This window comes from Erithacus rubecula (genome assembly GCF_903797595.1).
Source record: "Erithacus rubecula genome assembly, chromosome: Z".
Taxonomy (NCBI): domain Eukaryota; kingdom Metazoa; phylum Chordata; class Aves; order Passeriformes; family Muscicapidae; genus Erithacus; species Erithacus rubecula.
Window position 1 is genome coordinate 5,017,068 of NC_136661.1, and position 15,986 is coordinate 5,033,053.

The 15,986-nt window shown below is 36.2% G+C and overlaps 1 protein-coding gene across 6 annotated transcripts in view; it reads left to right on the forward strand.

The window, feature by feature from the left end:
* The window catches only part of PTPRD (protein tyrosine phosphatase receptor type D), a 353,173-nt gene that overhangs the window by 134,814 nt on the left and 202,373 nt on the right, over positions 1-15,986 (forward strand). For all 6 annotated transcript variants that reach the window (XM_079329956.1, XM_079329958.1, XM_079329959.1 and 3 more), the window contains exon 4: positions 2,080-2,221. In XM_079329956.1, coding sequence (XP_079186082.1) covers positions 2,080-2,221 — 142 coding nt within the window. The remainder of the gene's footprint in view (positions 1-2,079; positions 2,222-15,986) is intronic.

Here is a 15,986-nt window from a genome sequence, read left to right on the forward strand (position 1 = left end):
GCTGGCACTTGATGTATGCAGCAACTGGGGAACAAACAGTTTATTTCCTCTCTTGACTGTTTATATGTTTGAAGACTATTGTCATTGAAATTTCCTGCTCAGGAGCTAATTCTCCCCACTTACTGAGAATAGCAGTGAAAGCCAGGCATTGCTTCTGAAATTAAAATATACAGTAAGACCTTGAGAGTCTTCTCTATTAATCTTTCAGCTTTTATTTATATTGCAGATACAGATGAATGAAGATCTTTTTTTTTCTCCTCTTCCTTCAAATTAGTTCAAATAATAGAAATTACAAAATCTGATTTAATTTACTGAGAAGTCCTTCTCAGAGGAACTTAAAAAGGAACAGAAAAGGGAAAAATAAATGTTAAAAATGGCATCATTCTACCCTGTGTGCAAAAATGCTTTTGTTAAAAAATCTCTGTCATAAAAAAAATAAAATTTCATTCAATAAATGGGGAAGAGTTAGGAATTAACTAGCTGTGGTATGCAGGAAAGGGGAGAATTTATCACATGAAAAATAAATCCCTTTTATGTACATAATTTTTGAGACATCAGACTTGAAACTTAATCTCTGCTGTATTGCCCAATCCAATCTGCTGCAATTGTTTTCAGTGTCTGTCCAAATACGTTCATTCCGCATTCAGGTTTAAATAATAGCAATAACTCTTTTTTAAGTATGTCTGTGACTATTTGGATTCTGCGCTCACATTTTTTATCTGTAAATTGTCGGTCTGGCTGCTTAAAGACTGTGAAATTTTTTTCACCCTCATAAATGTCAATTTATAAAGAATTCTAGTTATTTGTTTAATTGTGCTAATATCAAGTGGGTATTTTGTCTTGAGATTTGTTTAAGGAATGACTTTAGTGAAAGAACAAGAAAAAGTAATGCATCCTATGTGCTATGATACAAACTCAGTATCAAAAAACTCCAGAGTTTTTATCTTACTTTCACCTCTCCCAACACTAAGCAGAAACTGAGAAATTCCTACAATGAAAACAGCGAGATGCAGGGCATGTTTACCCTAATTTCTAACCCTGGACTTTATATCTCTCTTATTGTCAACATGTACAGAGATCTGGTAGGTTGCTTGTGTGAAAATAAGGCAGAAAGACACAAAACAGGTGTGCATGTATGTGAATCACTGTGCATGTATGTATAGATTTTGGACAGATATTAATTATTTTGTAGAGGAAAACAAAAGAAAAAACTCCTTTTTTATAAGTGCCATTTGTGTGATGTCTTACTGATATCTCTCAGTGGTTTTTCAAAATTTACTTTTTTAGAAGTAGATTAAACAGATTATTGCTATTACTTAATTATTAAGAAGGCTTTTTTCCAGACTACAGACCATTGCAGTACACACCAATATTTGATGTGATTCTGACTGCAGATCAAGAAGGAAATAAGATCTCTTCAGTGAATTTTCTCATATAAATGTTACTAATTCTTGTGTGAACATTGCAATTTTAAAGCTGAATCTTAGAAGTTCAGCTTTATTATTTAGTCTCCTGAATAAATGTTGGATAAATTGACTTATTTTGTGGGTTAAGTCCAAACCTAAACTGAGTCATCCTGTTTGGTTGAGAAATTGCAGTTTTTAACTTTGGGACCAAATGAGAGAGGGAGCTGCACTCTGTGAGTAGAGGGGGAATGTAGCTGGCAGCAGTTAAAATGAATGTAACTGTCATTTGAAGATTAGAGTACTTTAATTAAGAGAATTGAGAGGTATTGGTGGTGAACTTCAGAATAGGAGAGCATTAAGTCACAGACTTTTTTTCTTACAGCCCTTGTTGCTGGGTTGTGTTTTTTCGTTTGCTCATTTGATTTTGTCCTTTATTTCTTGAAGCTATATTAAAGTGGCCACTGGGTGCTCACTGAACAGCAATATATGTTGCAAGTATTGCCACTTAAATGTTTTCCCATATGACTGGAATTTGTCTTGGTACATAAATTTGGAAAACAAACCTGTCTTTGATGACTTGGATACCAACAGGCCACTAACTGCTCATGAACAGATTACCTGAGGGGTAGGTATTTGTAACAACATCTGTGACAGCTTTTGTTTCCTTTTATAGGTAATAGAGTTTGATGATGGATCTGGATCAGTTCTCAGAATACAACCACTGCGCACACCACGAGATGAAGCTATTTATGAGTGTGTGGCTTCCAACAGTGTTGGGGAAATAAGTGTGTCCACAAGGCTCACTGTTTTACGTGGTAAGTTCTTTCTAAGTAAAACTAATCCACATTATGGAGCTCAAAGTACTTCATTGTTGTGAAGCTGTGATTCTCTCTGGCAAAGTTAAATACAGTTCTTGACAAATGGACCTTTCTGCAGTCGTGATGCTGTTCATTGTAAACTTTTTTACATAATACTTGACCACTGTGTTCATGACTTTTGACCATAAATTGGTAATGTGAGTATGTGGGGCATGACAGGTAAGAGTGAAGAAAAGAAGAAATAAGTGAAACAGGAGTACCACATGCAACGGGTTATTATATCAATTACTGTTCAAGACAACCACTTTATGAATGCATTTGACTCACATTTCAGTGCTGCCCTGAGTACCTTAGCTTTGTTCAATCAGATTTACATGGAAATTTGCTCAATTAACAGTGTCCTTGAAAAGTTGCAGGAACAATTTTTAGAGGATAAGCTGCTGCAAAATTTGTACTGCAAGAGATAATCATCAAAAAGTTGGAGGCTTCTTCCTCTTCAAATATATGTCACCTGAACTGCATTATTTGAGTAAGAAGTTTTTGAAAACAGCAAAGAAAAAATGCAATTTTTTCAACTATGTCAGGGGTAAGGATATTAATGTACTCCAAGCCCACTGTCTAGATAATACTCAGAGGAGAAAATACTAGTAGTCAAACGACCTGAACATTTTGTTTTGTCATCTGGAAATGGATAGACACTGGATGTGGAGACACTATGAAATATCACACTCTTCTGTTTGCAGGGCTGGCTTTATGACTGAAGATTACTGTCTTGTATTTTGATATTACATGGCATTACAAGGTTTGCAGAATTACTAGGTGCCTGTTTATAGGAATTGAAGATGATTAAACAGCTTTACAGAATTTAGAGGAAAATTTGTGGTATGTGTAATTGCAATATGTTTTTTTCTTGATCCTCTATCCCAAGCAACATAGGGTGACAAAAGGATTTCTTTTTTCCTGTTATTCTCTGAAGGTGGATTTTTACTAGAAAAAAAAGTTCTATAATTTTACTAGCTGTTTTAATCATTTCAGACAGTCATGACATTGTGTTGGAGACCACTACCTGCACTATGTGCATATATATCAAATAATAACCCTAAGGACATGCATATTTTTTTCTAGAGGAAGTCTGATGTAAGCAAACCTTTTCAGTATTTAAAACTGTCACCTCTAATGCCATGATTGTTCCTTATATTACAATTTAAAAATTCTTCCAAGTCTAGCCAGTGTAAACAAGAAGATTGGTAGACTGATATTTTAACAGCACCTGTTCTTAACTATTTATTTAGGAGCACGTCTTACGGACAGCTTCCACATTGTTGAAAATAAACTTAAAAGTGGCATTTTTATATACCATTAAAAGTTTTGCAAATTAAAGGGAAATTGGGAAGAGGAGTGAGGAAAAGCAGAAAATAGTGTGAAAACTCAGGTGGAAATAGTATTCTTTGTGTTCATAGTTTCTTAAAATGTATTTACAAGACTGCTGATCATGAAATGTGCATGCATGTGTTTTGAAAGAGTGTGCTCTAGACTGAAGTTCTCATTTTGGCTTTTGTAGAGAAGCAACAGCCCTCGTATCTCTCTACCAAGAACCACAGCAGTTGCAAAAGATAGAGGGGGTGTCTGAGTGTCAAAACTAGCTGACTATACAATGTGGTCTGTTTCTTTACTAGTCTTATTGATTATTAATTTTTTATAAACCATATGTAGCTTTGCTGCTTATTTTTTGCTTGATAATAAGAGCAATAATAGTGGCTCAGTGCCTACTTTAGACAACACTAGTATTGCATCCTGGTTTAAAAGCAATCCATAATTATAGGGGTATGTAAATGACTAATGGAAAAACATTATTGGTTCTGAAGTTAAAATTAAAATAAATTTCAAGTTTAATTAAATTTTTTTTTAATTAAAACCACTGAAATATAAAGATTGAGCATTACATCCAACCATAATACATACAGCTTTTGCAACTGCTGAAATATATTTGCCCCAGGAGTAGATTTATGGATTTAATCTGAAACTGGGAACGGGAGTACGAGAACTCATGAACATATTGTGACTGTGGATTTAGATAAAAGGGTAATGTCAGAGAAGCAAGGAGCCTGCAGAGAACCAGGACATTATTAGGAAGTTTTGGTGGGGTTAAAATTTGAATTGCTAAAAGTACAGTGGTTTGCTGTATTACTTCCCAAGACATGGCATAATTCAGTGCTAAAGGCATTAGCCTGGAAGATAATTCTATTACTGCAAAGCCTCTACTTTGCAAACTTAGACAAATCTTAAACTTGTAGAGTTTGCTACAGTAGCCTTGTGGAAAAACACTCAATTGATAATGCCTTTTTGGGAAAGAGTACCTCTGCCTCATAGAGCTGCTGTAGGAATAAATATAGATGTGAACAGGAATTAACTAGATTTAATGAAATAAAAAACAGAGTGAGTTGGGTCTGTGGTTTCTTATGCTTTACTCATTCCTGTGGTATGTATGTGACTCTGGATTGAAGAAGATGCCTATATAACTTTCTTATGTTCTTCTGATTGTTCTGCAATGGATCTATCACAGACTCAGTTTGGTATTTGTGCCTCTTGCAAGATGTCATCCAGAGGTGGAAGTCAGATTTTACTCACAATTCAGCCTGCAAGTATTGCAATCCTAATATAAAATGTCAGTGAAATCAGAGTGATTCCAGGAGCAGAAGTGTCTACCTACATTCATTTTGTTTGATTGTTTTGCAAATCCCAGCTTGGCTGCTGAAAATCATTTCTGTAGCATGGAACAGCAACATTTTTACTGATATATCTGTGTCTTTACAGCTGAATTTGTCAGTTTTTCTGATGCCATGCAGAGTAACAAGTTCCATGCATTACAGATGCTACCATGTTTTATTAGGCTCCTATACTATGGCAAATTTTTATTATTTGGGTGTATAGGAGTATAGAAAAGTTTTTAGCTTATAGGTACTAGAAGATTACAGTGTGAGAAGGAAGAAGGGCAGAAAAGGCATCTAAAGATGATAATATTTCAAGGTCTTGCCCGAGACAAAATCTTGAATCCTTTTTGCTCTTACTAGAGTAAATCAGGAAATTTTCCAGGCTAAACTTGCACTTGTTAGGCTGAATATTGTGAGAGTCTGGACCAAGAATGAATGCTTGAGATAATTGCAAATTGCTTTTGATTTTCTGTATATAAAGAAGTTGGCTGCTTTCCAGGATGAATTCACCCACATGAAAATGCTGAAGGGGAACAAGGTTTGAAAAGAGAAGTTGCATGTTGGAAACAGGCAGACAAGAGGAGTCCATGCTATTTATTTTGAAGCTCTTTGTTTTGAAAGTTTGTCCTGAGAAATGTAAGAGTGGAATGGTGCTTTGATTCTTTTATGTATTGGTGCTTAACATGCATGCCTTTCTAGCCAGGAGTGTCAGTGGTGCCCTGAGGGGCGTTAGAAGGATCATTGACAGCGGTGGAGGGAGGTGATCCTTCCCCTCTACTGAGCCCTGGCAAGGCCACATCCAGGGCTCTGTGTCCAGTTCTGGGCTCCTCAGCACAAAGGAGACATGGAGCTGCTGGAGCAAAGGTCTGCAGAGTTGAGGAGGGGTTTTGAGCATCTCTTTTATGAGGAAAGGCTTAGGAAAATGGTCATGTTTAGCCTGGAGAGGAGATCACTGAGAAGTAATCCTATCAATGTTCATAAGTAACTGAAAAGGAAGTGCAAAGAAGATGAACCAGGCTCTTCTCAGTGGTGCCAAGCAAAAGGACAAGAGGTCCCAGGAAGAAAAACTCAGGCACAGGAAGTTCCATTTGAACATGAAGAACTGCTTTGGTGTGGAGGTAACTGTGCCCTGCAGCAGATTGCCCAGGAAGGTTGTGGAGTCTCCCCCACTGGGGATATTTAAGGACTGTCTGGATGCAATCCTGTGTAATGTGTTCTCAGTGGACCCTGCGTGAGCAGGGAGGTTTGGCATGATGATCCCACTGCAGTCCCTTTCAACCCTACCTATTTTGTGATCTATGTATAAGTAATAAAAAGCAATAAAGTGTAGGATCTTCCTATACTCCCCAGACATTAGAGATGAAATAGCTTTCCTTTTACTGTCCATTCATTTAATGTTAAAGCCACCTAAATCTGTTTCTTAGGTCTTGTCAGTGGTGGATATCAAAGATTTTCCCTACTTGCAGGACAAGGGTTCTAGTGTATATACACCAGTCTAGTCATATACAGGTCTATAAATTGTTCAGGAGGGAGGAAATAGTTGTCTCCTTCTAGTAGAGAAACCAGCAACAATTCTATTCAGTTAATTTTCAGGAATCCTGCTTTTCATTTTGAAAAAAAAAAAAATGTTTATAAAGTTTTGTCAAGACCATGAGGTTATCAGGAAGCTTTAGCTTCAGCTGTTGCTAAGGTACGTGAGTAGAGCACAGACATGTGCAGGTTTTAAGGATGTGGAGCACGATATGTGTATTCTAATGTTGCTCTGGTTTGCTATGTTTTCCTTGCTGTCTGGAAAGCAGAGAGAGTCTACAGCAGGACATTTATGCAGAAGGCTGTTTGTTTGTCTTGACACACAATTTTCTCTTATTCGTGATGATTACGTTGATACTCTGCATTACAAAAATATGGCAAACAGCATCAGTGTACCACAGGCAGTATGTAAATCTGAAAAAAGTAACATTTCTATGGGAAGTGCCTAGGATGGCAATTCCTTTTGATATTATTAGAAACTCGTCAAGTCAATGTCAAACATTAACTGCAGTGCAAAATGAAATTGAAAAAAACCCTAAATGTTTACTATATAGAGTTTCCCTGTCCGGTGATACACATAGGTATTGAGGTAGTTGTGAGAGATTTTTATGAGACTCTCAGAAGTGCACAACATTTCCACATTAAAATAAAAAAGAACATCAAAACTAGGAAAAAGCAACCAACCAAACAAAAAAGACCCCTAAACAATTCCAAATCAGGGACCATAAATCTGAGGTGTTACCGTTTTTGTTTCTGCTGCTGTGTTGAATAGATTCAATGGTAATAGAAGCTCATTTCTTTATTTTCACTTTACCTGGTAGTACTGAAATGAGAAGGAACCATTTGGAAGTCATCTGTCATCTGGGACAGCTATCTTAGAGGGCATAGGTATTAGGCAAATGGAGTGGCACGGCTATAGTGTTGGAAAATGCGCAGTGGGATGTCTCTTATTTCTAGACAAATGGGAGGAAGGACTGTACATATTCTGGATATTATCTGCACAGTAGGAGAAATTTGCTGTGTTCCAGCTGGAACTATATAAACGATGTATACCAGTGTTTATCTGAAACTGTTTGCTGTATAGTCACAGTGATTAATGCCGGGTGGTTACTAGTAAGACAGGCCTTTGAAAGTGGGATGAAGAGAAATAAGGGAACTAAGAAAATACCTGTGCATGAGCTCAGTGCACTGGAAGGACATTTATCTCAATCATATATTGCATGATAAGACTTCTGAAGAGCCAAAGGAGTATCATTCCCCAAAACTTCCTAAACTTTCAGTGGTCATGGTATGTGCAGCACCTCGTGACCAGAGTTAGCATTTTCATTACAGTCCTATTTTTGTTAAGCCTCTTTTTGAAGAGGAGCACTGTTGTTCCACCTGAGAAAATGCTACTTTAACAGTTCATGTTGTAAAGCCTTTCCAGGGTAGCTGTGCGGGGAGGATTAAGAAATGAAATGCAGCTGCTTGAAAATCACACAATAGGATTTTCTGAAATTGTAGAACAAAAGGAGAGGTAGCCAGTACAACTTCAGCTGAAAATACCCTTACAGACAGTTACAGAATGGCATGCAGATTTCTTGGAATGGCTTATGAAATAGTAGAGAATTAGAAATATTTATCTGTAATGTTATAAACTATCCTGAAATATTTTCTTTGGATATGCAAATATTATTTTTGGCAAATAAATATTAACCTTCCATGTAGTACAGTTTTAAATACTTAATGACTTACTGATCTTTTTAAAGATGAGGTGATGACATTTGATGCTAGAAAAGGATAAAAAAGAATTATGAAATACATGTCTCGTAGCTGACTTCAAAGGTACTATATGTTTAAATTCTGTTAATGGCAAGCATGTACATGGTAGTGGTTTGGAAAGTACTGCACCTTACGAATTTTGCAACAATCAGTAACCATGCAAGAGCCTATCACTCTAAATACATGATGCAGGGTATTAGTTCAGCATTTAGGTATATGCACTTGAGTGTGCTGATTTAACAGGTATATGTTGTTCACTTTTGTGTAGTTCTTTAAAAAACTATGTTGTAGTAATTTAAGAGATATATAAAAATGATTCAATAACTACTGTAAGTATTTCAATAAATTTCTGGCAAGTGCCTCACCTAGTTTCTTTTATGGCTAATACTTTTTAAATATTTTACTTGTGTTTCTATATGTGAAATGTATAAAATATTTTTTTTCAATATGAGAAACTTTTGGTTACTTTTTGTCCCTTAGTTTGAGTTTTACAGATCTTCCCTTCTCTTGCATACCATTATGTTATAAATAACCTACTACAGCCATGAATTTAAAGCTAAACATTGGAAAGCTTCTTGCAGCAAGTAGAGATGTTGCTTTAGAAAAATAATAAAACAGCAGTCCCAGATTTCTTAATTATCATTGTAAATTCCTGTTGTCAGAACTTTCAGAGATTACTTACTTTGGAAAATCAAGAGCAGTCTGATGTAAGATCTTTAAAGATGTCATACAAAGGTATCCATAGATATCAGATTTTTTTGATAAATCTGTCCTAACTTTTTACTTACATTTTTTTACTGGTAAAATTTAATTCAGCTTTTTGTCATCCTACATATTCTTTTAAGATGACTGATTATTCAGCTGTATTTGCTAGATCAACATGCATGGGGAAAGTTTTCCTGCTGCCCACTACAGCCTATCACGTCTTTGCAAAGGTTTATTTTGCTTACTTCTAGTTCTCAGTGAATTTCACATCACTGAATTTCATCTAGCCAAGTTTCTGCTTTACCAAAATGCTGTAAAATTACCCAGTTCTGTTTCACATACTTACATGTAGAATTAATTTTATTTTATGAAATATAATTGGCAATAGAAGAAAATAATTTATGCCATACCTTTTCATGGCAATATGATGTTCCTAAGAGACAAACATTGTCTTCAAATCAGTAATATAGCATGTAATATGACATGCAGCAATATTATATTAATAATATAATTATGTTATTATTAATAATTATTATAGCAGTAATGTTCAATGTACTTATATCCATGAAAGAAAACAACCTTATGGATGATAGTTCATAAAAAAATGTCTCACAGTTTTGATCTAAGAAGAGAAACTGAAATAAACTGTACAAAAGCAGAGCAGCTCTGTTTAGCTTGAGAGAATTCTTCATTGACAGTTTTGGCTAAGAATGTACACCTGTTAAATACTTTCAGACAACAGCTAAGTGTCTAATTTTAGCAAGACCCCCATTTAGGTATTCCCATTCTGCTATCTAATGGCATGTAGAATTATAGGAGTTTTTCACAGCCACAGTGAGGATATTCTGGCTGCTTGTAAAATGTAAATTAAGCCACATAGAGCAGATAAATGTTAAAACACATTTGTTTTATACTTTTTTCCCCCACTCATTAGTTCAGTCCTTTTTTACAGATAGTCATCCTTACATCATCAGAAATCTGTCAGAAGCAAATGATAGTAAAAAAATGGAGAAGGATATAGTAGGGGGAGGAGTAATATTTCTCCTACCAGCGGAATCAAAATTAAGTGATGTAAGATCAAAACTAAAACATGCCATATCCTAACATAAGAGCCATGACCTGCTGTATAAAATAAGGAACTATTTTGTTTGCGTTCTTTAAAGACACAGATAGAAACAACATATGGATATGATGCTAAAAATTATCTTTACAAGAAATAGTGGAGCATTAGTATGTATAAAACTATTAACTGTTCTGAACAAAGGAAGTGGGGTGGAGAGAACGGTATATATTTCTGTGCATTAACTTTTATACTTCATAGTGCTATGTGTTCATGTTTTAAACATATAAAATTTAATTTCTTCTATTTTCTGCCTGGATGTAACATAATACAAATAAAACTATTATTCAAATTTGCATTCTGATTCTTTTTGTCTACTTAGTAAATGGTGGGCTATTTGTGTTTTTTAATGAGCTAAAAGAAAAAGTGCAAAATATTTTTTCACGAACCAAGAATTCTTGGAATACGTTCACTTTTCTTGGGTTTAGACATTATGCATGGATTTAAGGTCTTTGGCCTTGTTTAGAGTGCTGTTGGCTCAGTATCAGGTATTGAGATTGTGCAGGTGTTCCTTGCTCAGTGGCCTAAACTCTCAAGTGAAGCCAATGGAATAATGAAATCCAATGCAGTTAATGAAATGCCATGTTTCCTGTTTTCGTTATAATCTCTGGCCTCAATTTTGGATGCATTTTATATATCAGTATGTCCACTCACTTAGCAGACTCTTGTGATATTAATTAGCAATGTAGTTTTTGAGTTGCACAACACAAAAGTAAAATAGACAGAAGAATTCTAGGGATTTTTTTTTTCTTGCCAGTATTTCATACTGATTTTAAAAATGTAATTCTAGGGATTTTCTGTTTAAGAAGATGATATGGTGATTAGTTTCTCAACCTCTGACAGTGTCATTGTATCTGTATCTATATCTGTAAAGAACTCAGTGGTTTTAGCCTCTTGATAGTTTCAATTTAATTGTTATCACAGCAGATCTTCATATGAGATGTCTAGTGTAGCATAAGGAAACAAAGGCAATTACTAGAAAAAGGCATATATTCATAAAGTAGGCTTGTCTTCATGTTTCCATGCTAGCCATCTCTTTGAACACTCGTGTCTTATCAAGTGTACCATTAGGGTGACAGAAATGTTTGCTGAAATGTAGGATGTGTTTGGCACTAGTGTACTGAGCTGACAGTAAAATTAAATACATTTTAATATGATAAATGCTAATCTTCAACTACAGAAGATTCCCAGTAAGAATGCTTTTGCATATATATCTGAAAAAGTAATTTAGAAATTAAGAGAAAGCTTCTGTAACGCTTTGGCTTGCTTAGCCTGGTAACAGGTCATAAAATGGTGTTTATTATTGTAATTCCTAAGTTTTCAAGAACTGGATGTAGGAAGCAAAAATTAAAATGAAAAACACATACTAAAGTATTCAAAATATTTTTGGCAAACATACAGACATTAAAAGGAAGATGAAATTCAACAGACCTTGACAAAATAAAAATTTCCTGTTTATTAGGACTAGAAATAAAACAGTTCTGAAGCAGTGACTTTCATTTCCACAAAGGAAAAGAGGCTTTGTTGCATTAGTGTGGCAGGAGGTTGAAAGAACTGTGATTTAAGTATCTCTTCTGGGAGAGAGAAACCTACGAACCTCCAAGGCTTAGACAGGATATAAAATCCTGGTATAATATATATAACTTCAAGTATTTTCAGTATGTGCTTTAAACTAATGTAAAGAACTACACCTGTCTTACTACTGTTCTGTTTAACTTCTTAGCAAGATGCAGTAAGAAGCATCTTGCTAACTCAGTAGCAAGTGAAATTTCTTCACTTGCAAATGAATAAAACATGCAAAATTGTGTCTTATGTCCATAGTGATTTAAACTATTCTATTAAAATGATTTACTGTTGTGAAGAATCTATGATAGGATGTTAGATAGTAGTAGTAGAATTTTAGCATTTTTTATGTATATTGAATGCATCTTGTGATCTGCAGTGTCAGTGTATGGTTAATATGGCAACAGCAAAACAGAATAATGAGGTAATTCTTCAAGTGTAAACACTTCAGCAAACTTCTCAGTCAAATAGAGTCAGAAAGCACTGATTAGAGCCAGGTGTTTCATTAGGACGTTCAGTGCACCTAAATCTTGGCTTGTGACACTGGTCTTTTGTAACATTTCAGGGTATATCTGCCTATAGGAGAGTGCACCATTTTGTATCTGCCAGTTTGCTGATGATACAAAAATGGGAGGTGCTGTTGACTCTTGCAGCTTGGCCTTGCAGGCTTTTCTATGCAGATTAGACAAAAATTAATGAGACAAAATTTAAATTCAAATTCCAAATTCTTCACCTAGAGCTCAAGATCACATTGTGGGAGGAGTGACTGAATAGCAGCTTTTCAGAAAAAGATCTGGTTCTGTAGGTTAATGTTAAGCTCAAGGTTGAGTCCTGAACCTCAGAAAGTATTTCTTTAGCGAGACAGTAGAACAGGCTTCCTAGAGGGGTGCTCAAAGCCTGTCAGTGTTTATGAGGCATTTGGATAATGCTGTTAATACTTGCTTTGGCTTTTGTTCAGCCCTGAAGTGGTTGGGCAGTTGGACTGTTGGCAATTGCTTACTAATGAAATATTATATTCTCCATTATCCTATTTACATATTATATATTATATATTATTAAATTATAGTAAGTATTATTTATTTGACAGTAATTAGAACAAAGAGCATTCAAAGAAGAATGCTGAAAATTTTAGCTTCACAAATCACTTCGTTTTTAATCAGCACAATTTCTTCTGAATATAAAATCATCTTGTTCTTTCTATGCTCATTCATATTCCCAGCCATTAATTGTATTAGAACATTATAGCCATATTTTTGTAGCCTGTCTAACTTGACTAAGTACTGTTCATCATTGCAGTGAATATACTTGTAAAGAAATCCATCTTTTATGAATACTGCTATGAATGGCAGTTAAAAAGTGTATTTTTTTAAATAACTGGAAATTCAGTGTTCCTAGCTTAGTACCAAGCTCAAAAGCTCATCTTAGCTCCCATATATTCCATTGTTTCACCTGTTGCTCTGCCATGTTTTCACTAGGGCTGTAATTTATTTTCATAAAATATATCATCTTAAATGCCATTATCAGCCTAGCTGCTAAGATAAACAAATCTGTATAGACAACCTCTACCGTCGTTCACACAGAGATTTATTTGGGTTTTGGCTGTATAGATAAGGAAGTAGGCTATCTGGGAAGCCCTCTTCATTATACCTGCAGCAAAATGACTTTCAAAGAAAGAGAATTGAGAGGCTGAAAAGTTGCCAGGTTTTTTTTTTGGTTTTTTTTTTTTTTTTTTTGCAAAAAGCTACTGTCACTTGGAACTTGATTTATGGCAAGGAGATGAAGCCAAGTGCAGAAAAGCCATTAGTAAGCCCCAAAGCAATCATTTTTTGTTGTGCTGTGTTACATATAGCAGACAGAGGTTTGAATTGAGAATGTGTTCAAGTCAGTGAAAAAAAGGTCTTTGCTGGACTTCAGATCAGTCAGAACTTGAGTTTGGTCATTAGTTGTAAAGTGTCAAAGCTACAGAATGCAAGCAGAAAAACTTCTAATTTAATTAACATTTTTCAAACTTGGAAACCTAAATGTAATCTTACTGGTTCCTGTCATGGTACTGAGTGCTTCTTTTTTCTAAGGATGCTTACATCATCAAATGTATGATACTTACATACATCAAAAAACTGTTTGTCATGGTGTATTTTGCTTAAATCCTGAAACAGAAGGGTGAAGGGAAAGTGACATTTGTTGTTTAATGAATTGTCTAAACCTATATGGCTGTGTGAGCAGGTATTCTTAAATATGGCCTCATTTTTACATGAATATACCATTGTGGAAGTACCTTTTTTTTCCAGCAAGGTCCTCCAGGATCTTTAGAGTTCCAGAATTTACATGATTTTGGCACTTACACTGGCTGATGAGTCATGAGAGATGATTTTAAAAAATAGATTAATTTTCAAAGTAAATTATATGTACATTTGAAACTGCTCCCCTTATGAAAAGGTAAGAAGTTATGCATGTGGTATGTATCACAGTTTCTTTCTTAGGAGTGAGTCAAATAAACAAGGTATTTCAGGTATTTATCATGACTCATTTATTCATAGAATCAGAGAATATTCTGAATTGAACAGTTCAAGATCATGGAGTCCACATTTGGCCCTGCACAGGACAGCCCTGAGAGTCACACCGTGTGCCTGGGAGCACTTTTTGAACTCAGGCGTGGTGCTGCACCCAGTTCCCTGGGCAGCCTGTTTCAGTGCCCAACCACCCTCTGCATGAAAATTCCTGATATCCACCCTAAACTGCCTCTGACACAACTCCAGGACATTCCCCCTGGTCCTGTCACTGGTCACTACAGAGAAATGATCAGTGCCTGCCCCTCTTCCTCCCCTCATGAGGAAATTGCAGGCTTCAATGAGGTCTCAGCCATGAGGTCTCAGCCACCCTTATAGTGCTTCCTCTCCAGACCCTTTACCATCCTTGTGGTCCTCCTTTGGACACTCTAATAGCTTTAAAATTTTCTTACATTGTGTTGCTCAAACCAGCTCCCAGCGCTGGAGGTGAGGCTGCCCCAGCTCAGAGCAGAGCAGGACAATCCCCTCCCTTGCCCAGCTGTGATGCCCCCAGGACAGGGTTGACCCTCCTGGCTGCCAACCTGATTCAGATTCAGATTCCACTTTCTGTTCATGGGGATATCCAGCTCCCTTTCCGCAGTGCCTCTCTCCAGCCTCCCATTCCCCAGTCTCTCTGTACATCCAGGGTTGTCCCATCTCAGATGCAGAATCTGTAACTTTCCCTTTTTCAACTTCATCTGGTTGGTGATTGTTCATCTCTCATTTGTAGTGATCTTTCTGCAGGGCCTCTCTGCCTTCAAGGGAGTTGACAGCTGTTCTCAATTTAGTGGTGTTGGCAAACTTACTTAGTATTCCTTCCAGTCCTGTGTCTGTGCTGTTTTGGTTTTTGCCTTTTTGCTTTTATGTGTTTTCTGTATTCTTTACACATATATTTGTAACTTGGTAACTTCTTATTGTAGCCTAACTAATTTCAGCATTTTCCTAGGCAGAAAGACAAAGTGTGTTCCAAAGGCCCTATCTTATCTTGGTTCTCTTTACAAGCCAAGGCCAAAAAAACAGCTCTTCAGATGCATTTTTGTCTTCAAGGTTCAGTCCCATCTAAGGGGGGAGAATTTAGAAGGGGCTTGGACTGGGTTGGTGATTTTTTTGTCAAGTAAGCTAATTTACCAAACTTAAAAAACTTCATGTGCTCCTGTGGGAACTCAGCTTTTGTGGACATTTTTCCATAGCTGCCTCTGGAGGCCTCAATAAAAATTCACTTTTATATTAATTCCTATACTAATATTATCTCAAAAGTGTGTTATTTCATTTCTTGGTTGAAAAAGGCATCACATCCAAGTCATTTATGAAAATGTTGAAGAACTAGGCTAAGGATGGAGTCCTGAGGAACCCCACTAATGACAGGTGCCCAGTCTGATGTCTCCCCATTCACTGTAACCCCTTGAGCCTGACCCATGAGCCACTTGCTCGCTCATCCCATGACAAGTGTATCCAGCTGTGGGATGGACATTTTGTCCAGGAGCATCCTGTGAGAGACAGCATCAAAAGTTTAAAAAGGTTACATCAATGGGCTTTCCTAGATTAACTTAGGTGTGCTACCCTGTCATAGAAGATCAGATTGGACAAGCAGGACTTCCCCTCATGAAGCCATGCTGGCTATGACTGATGACTTTGTTGTCCTCCAGGTGTTTTCCAGTACCTCCCAGAATAATTTTCTCCATGCTTTAATTGGACACAGAAGTGAGATTGTCAGGTCCATAGTTTCTTTCTGTGTGACGACATCCCTCCAATTGAAAATCACAATATTCCATGGTATCCAGTTAACTGAGACCTCTCCAGAATTCCAAAACTACTCAAAAATCACT